Source organism: Vigna unguiculata, chromosome 4, assembly GCF_037176805.1.
Source record: "Vigna unguiculata cultivar grain cowpea cultivar isolate G323 ecotype 2 chromosome 4, ASM3717680v1, whole genome shotgun sequence".
Taxonomy (NCBI): Eukaryota; Viridiplantae; Streptophyta; class Magnoliopsida; order Fabales; family Fabaceae; genus Vigna; species Vigna unguiculata.
This window is the reverse complement of record NC_140795.1, coordinates 17,658,892-17,664,321: the sequence shown is the minus strand read 5'-3', so window position 1 is coordinate 17,664,321 and position 5,430 is coordinate 17,658,892. Positions and strand designations below refer to the sequence as shown.

At 41.3% G+C, this 5,430-nt stretch overlaps 1 protein-coding gene across 1 annotated transcript; it reads right to left on the bottom strand.

Annotated features, from left to right (window-relative positions):
- Nucleotides 1–587: 587 nt before the first annotated feature.
- Nucleotides 588–4,671, bottom strand: LOC114180549 (uncharacterized). Its single transcript, XM_085671907.1, has 7 exons — nucleotides 4,456–4,671; nucleotides 3,929–4,352; nucleotides 3,145–3,541; nucleotides 1,529–1,655; nucleotides 1,162–1,423; nucleotides 931–1,007; nucleotides 588–887 (listed from the first exon to the last, which is right to left on the bottom strand). The coding sequence occupies exons 1-7, from the start codon at nucleotides 4,669–4,671 to the stop codon at nucleotides 588–590; spliced, it is 1,803 nt and encodes a 600-aa protein (XP_085528033.1).
- Between the last annotated feature and the right edge of the window lie 759 nt (nucleotides 4,672–5,430).

Here is a 5,430-nt window from a genome sequence, read left to right as displayed (position 1 = left end):
ACAATTCCAAAGCTACAAAATTACCTAGGGTAGGAATAATCATGGTTTTTCAGGCTAAGGGCTTGTAATGAGCTGTAGAACAATAAAAGGGTATGCAGGCTCAAAGAGGGCTATCAACAGAAACAGTTCAAGGTAGGCTCATTTGGTTGTAGGCTCATCAGAACAAAATTGCCTAAATCATATGCAAACATGCATGTGAATCAAAAAAGCATAAAAAAGAGTCAAGCCAAGGCCACTGTGCAAGCATTCAAGAGGCATATATCACACAACAAAGAACAGAGAGTGGCTCAAATTCTCACACAGGGTAAAACAATTCAAAAGCAACTTGACATGCAAGGAGAAAAAAAAAGATATCAGTCCACAGAATAACCAACAATTCATCCTCCAAAAGTGAAGTGAGTGTCCCAAACAGAAAAAAAAAACATAACACAAATTAACAAAAAGGAAACAACAACAGATAGACTTATGAGTCCAAGTCTGCAATTATACAATAACACTTGCTGACCGACAACAAACTCCTTTCTAGCTATGGAGCTATCATGGAATCTCTTGGTCTTCTCTTTGTAGAACATAGAGTTTTGATATGCCTATAGACGGATCTCATCTAACTCGTTCAATTGCAACTTCCTTTCCTCCCCAACTTGATCAAGTGAGAAGTTGCATGACTTGACAACCCAGTAGGCTTGATGCTCTATCTCCACTAGAAGGTGGCATGACTTACCAAAGACAACCCGATAAGGAGACATCCCTATAAGTGCCTTGTAAGCAGTCCTGTGAGCCCAAAGAGCGTCCTCGAGTCTTTTGCTCCAATCCTTCTTGTTGGGATGCACAATCTTCTCCAAGATTCTCTTGTTTTCTCTATTTGAGATCTCAGCTTGCCTGTTAGTCTGGGGATGATATGGTGTAGAAATCTTGTGCACAACCCCATACTTCGAAGCAAAGCCCCCATGGATCTATTGCAAAAATGGGTGCGCTGGTCACTAACGATAGCTCTAGGAATTCCAAACCTGCAAAATTTGTGAGACTTGACAAAGTCTATAACAACACAAGCATCGTTAGTCCTGGTGGCTTTAGCTTCCACCCATTTTGAAACATAATTAACAACAAGCAAAATCTAAGTGAAACCAAAAGAGACAAGAAAAGGACCCATGAAATCTATACCCCAGACATCGAAGACCTCACAAAATAACATGGGTTGTTGAGGCATCTGTTGTCTCCAAGAAATGGCTCCTCCTGCTCGTTGGCACTGCTCACACGTGCTACAAATCCTCCAGGCATCCTTGAAGATGGTGGGCCAATAAAATCCACAATCTAGCACCTTGCGAGTTGTCCTTTGTGTGCCAAGATGACCACCAGGTGCAGATGAATGGCAAAATTTGAGGATCGAGTCAATCTCATGGTCCGAAATGCATCTCCTGGTAACCTGATCATTGCACATTTTCCACAAATAGGGGTCATCCAAAATATAACACCTAGCATCGCTCTTGAATTTATCACATTAAGCTATGGATGCTAGGGGAGGAAAAACAGAAGCAGTAAGATAATTCACAATATTAGCAAACCAAGGTGAGGGAAAAGAAGCATAGAGTGTCAACAAACTTTCATTGGGAAAGTCATCCCAGATCGGTGACGCATCTTCAGTAGACCTCTTAATCCTGCTCAGGTGGTCTACAACAAAGTTTTGTGCTTTGCTCTTATCACGGATCTCCAAATCAAATTCTTAGAGCCAAAGCATCCATCTTATCAATTGAGACTTGGATTATGCCTTCTTCAAAAAGTACTTAAAAGCTGCATGGTCAGTAAACACAACAACAGGAGAACCAAGTAGATAAGATCTAAACTTTTCAAGCGCAAAAACAACTACAAGAAGCTCCTTCTTTGTTGTAGTGTAGTTTGTTTGGGCAACATCCAATGTCCTGGAGGCGTAGTAGATTACCCTCTACTGTTTGTCAATCCTTTGAGCCTGAACAACCCCCAATGCATAATTGGATGCATCGCACATCAACTTGAACAAGGTTGTCCAATCGGGCACTTGAATGATCAGAGTGGTGGTCAGGGCCTTCTTGAGGCAATCAAAAGCCTCTTCGCATCCTTCATCAAAGATGAAGTCAACATCCTTTTACAGCAAGTTGGATAGTGGAAGGGCCTTCTTATTGAAGTTCTGGATGAAGCGCCTGTAAAACCCTGCATGGCCAAGAAAAGAATGAACCTCTCGCACAGAAGAGCGGTAAGTCAATTGTGAAATAATTGAAATCTTGGTAGGGTCAACTTCAATACCCTTACTCGAAATTATGTGCCCCAATACTATGCCTTGTTCTACCATGAAATGACATTTTTCAAAATTGAGAACAAGGTTAGATTGGATTCACCTATTCAAAACTTTGTCCAAACTATCTAAACATGCATCGAAGGAGGATACATACACAGTAAAATCGTCCATAAACACCTCTATGCATTTTTCAAGAAAATCACTGAAAATGCTAAGCATGCACCGCTGGAATGTGTCAGGGGCATTGTAGGCCGAACGACATCCTTCTATAGGCAGAAGTGCCAAAGGGACAGGTGAATGTGGTTTTCTCTTGGTCCTCAGGTGCAATATGAATTTGAACGTAACTAGAAAAACCATTAAGAAAGCAATAGTGGGACTTACCTGCCAAGCGCTCAAGCATCTGATCAATAAAAGGTAGGGGGAAATGATCTTTCCTGGTTTCTTGATTTAGCCTTTTGTAGTCGATGCAAACCCTCCAACTGTTTTGCACCCTTGTTGGAATCAGCTCTTCTTTTTCATTCTTGACTATAGTGAGACATGTCTTTTTGGGAACAACATGGATGGGGCTAACCCACTGCCTATCTGAAATGTGGTAGATGATCCCAGCTTGTAAAAGCTTGGTCACCTCCTTCTTGACAACATCTGAGATGGCAGGGTTGAGTCGCCTTTGTGGCTATCTCACTAGCGTTGCTCCATCTTCCAATAATATCCTATGCGTGTATGTTGATGGGCTAATACCAGGAATGTCAGCCAATGTCCATCAAATTGCCTTCTTGTGCTTTTTAAGAACATGCAACAACCTTTGCTCTTGTTCAGTAGTGAGGGAGGTGGAAATGATGACAGACAGTTTGTCCTCCTCCTCCAAGTAGACATACTTGAGGTTGTCTGGTAGGGGTTTCAACTTTGGAATGTTGGATGCTAGCTGAATATCAGGAACCAGATGGGAGGGAGAAATGGGTTCCACAGCCTGTAGCTTAACATAACAATCAGATGCATATATACTTCCTACAACATGGTTAGTGCAATCTGATTGTATAACATCAAAGTCATATGGTACAACACCTAGTGAGTCAAAATCAACATCGAAATCAAAATCAGAATCAGAATATGAATCACAGTCAACACCAATGTATGCAAATTCATACAATTCAGACACAGATGCATATTTCATGCGATGCAAAGGGTGGAAATCAGAAATATGTTCATCAACAGCATCATCAATAATATCAACGTGAAAAACAGAATGATGCTCAGAAGGATGTTTCATGGCATCTAGAATATTAAAACGCGCCACAATATCATCAAACTCCATGGACAAAGTACTTGCATGGACATCAATCTTGGTTCGTGCAGTTTTCAAAAATGTTCAGCCTAAAATGATTGTTGCAGAACCATGTGAAAATCCCTCTTCCATATCAAGAATGTAAAAATCAGCAAGGAAAATCAATTCACCAACACGAACCAAAACATCATCAACTAAACATGCGGGGTGGGCAACACTTCTATTTGCCAAGTGAATCACCACACCCGTAGGTTGCAGGGGTCCAAGATAAAGAGATTTAAAAATAGACAGAGGCATTACATTTATTGAAGCATCAAGATCAAGCATTGCATTTTCAAATTTATTGTTACCTATGATGCAAGGTATGCAAAATGTACTTGGGTCCTTGCACTTCTCAGGAATCTGAGGAACAAATTTACCTATCAATGCTGAAACATTTCTCCCCATGCTGATCTTCTCGTTCCCCTTTAGCCTCCTCTTGTGCGTGCATAGCTCCTTCAAGAACTTTGCATATATGGGGATTTGTTTGATGGCATCCAAAAGAGGTATCTTCACGTCCACCTTCTTGAATGTCTCTAAGATCTCCCTGTCGACCTCTTCCATCTTTTTGCTTGGAATGGATCTTGGATGGAAAGGAAGAAGTATGAAAGGTGCAACAGTAGAGGTGGAAGGCGTAAGAGTCACACCAGATGTGGAAGGATCGGCTGCATGAGCATCATGATTTCTCTGAAGTGTAGTAGTAGGGTCAACTTCCTTTTGAGGTGTAGGCTCAAGAGTGGGAACTTCAATGTTCTTCCCAGACTTCAATGTGATGGCACTCACATTTCTCGGATTCTCCACCGTTTGTCATGGGAGCTTGTCAGAATTCTGAGCCTGTGCTTGGTTTAGCTGAGTGGCCATCTACCCCATTTGATTTGTCTAACTCTAAATTGAAGCTCTGGTCTCTTACTGGTATTGCATATTTTGTAGTGTCATCATTTGGACCAACTCTTCCAATGAAGTAGAAGAGGAAGGTGCAGGTGCAACAGGAGCTGGTATGGGTACAAGTGGAATGTGAGTAATTTGTGTAGGCGTAACCCTTTGTTGAGTTTGCTGCTGCTGGTTGCCCTGGTTTCCCCATCACAGATTACGGTGATTCCTCCATCCTGGATTGTATATGTTTGTTGACAAATCATGGTTTTGTTGCTGGTGTTGGGGTCCATTGTTGTTGAAAATATTAGCTACATACGTCTAAGCCATAAACTCTTGCAGTTGGAGCTCTTTGATTAGAAGCAAGTTGGTTAACCAGTGTGGTAAGAGCATCAATCTTACTCTCCAACTTCTTGGTGTATTCGGCTACCCCTACATCATGAACTCCTCTAACAACTATGGCATCACTCCTTGTGCCAAATTGTTGAGAATTTGAAGCCATACTCTCGATTAGTTGTTTAGCTGCAGTTGGGTCATGTCACCAAGAGTGCCACCACTTGCAGCATCAATCATGTTTTTGTCCATGTGGTGTAGGCCTTCATAAAAATATTGTAGAAGGAGATGTTTAGAGATTTGATGCAGTGAGCTCACTCATGGTCCTCTCATGAGGTGGAGGAGGTTGAGCCATATTATCAGTATGAAAATCAAAATGATCAGAATAAACAATATGCTCAGAATGCAAAGAATGCACAAAATGAGAAGTGTCAGAAGTATGAAGAGAATCAGAGGAATTGGGAAAAGTCACAGTATAATCAACATGCGAAGATGGATTTCTAAGATGCCTACGTCCTCTGTGGAATGTCTTATCAATATCAGGGTCAATGAGTCTTAATTCACTTGGGTTTCCCCTAGTCATGCACCAAAATACATTAATTCTAGTGGTATTTGCATAACATAGGGTATAACTACA

What these genes read in the sequence shown, in the direction of transcription:
- LOC114180549 (XM_085671907.1), bottom strand. Translation starts at nt 4,671, where the DNA reads ATGGGGAAACCAGGGCAACCAGCAGCAGCAAACTCAACAAAGGGTTAC. An exon ending in CCCCTACCAGACAACCTCAA is followed by an intron (nt 1,656 to 3,144) that starts GTATGTCTACTT and finishes CCACCTGAGCAG; the next exon opens with GATTAAGAGGTCTACTGAAG. An exon ending in CATGGGGGCTTTGCTTCGAA is followed by an intron (nt 888 to 930) that starts GTATGGGGTTGT and finishes TATCATCCCCAG; the next exon opens with ACTAACAGGCAAGCTGAGAT.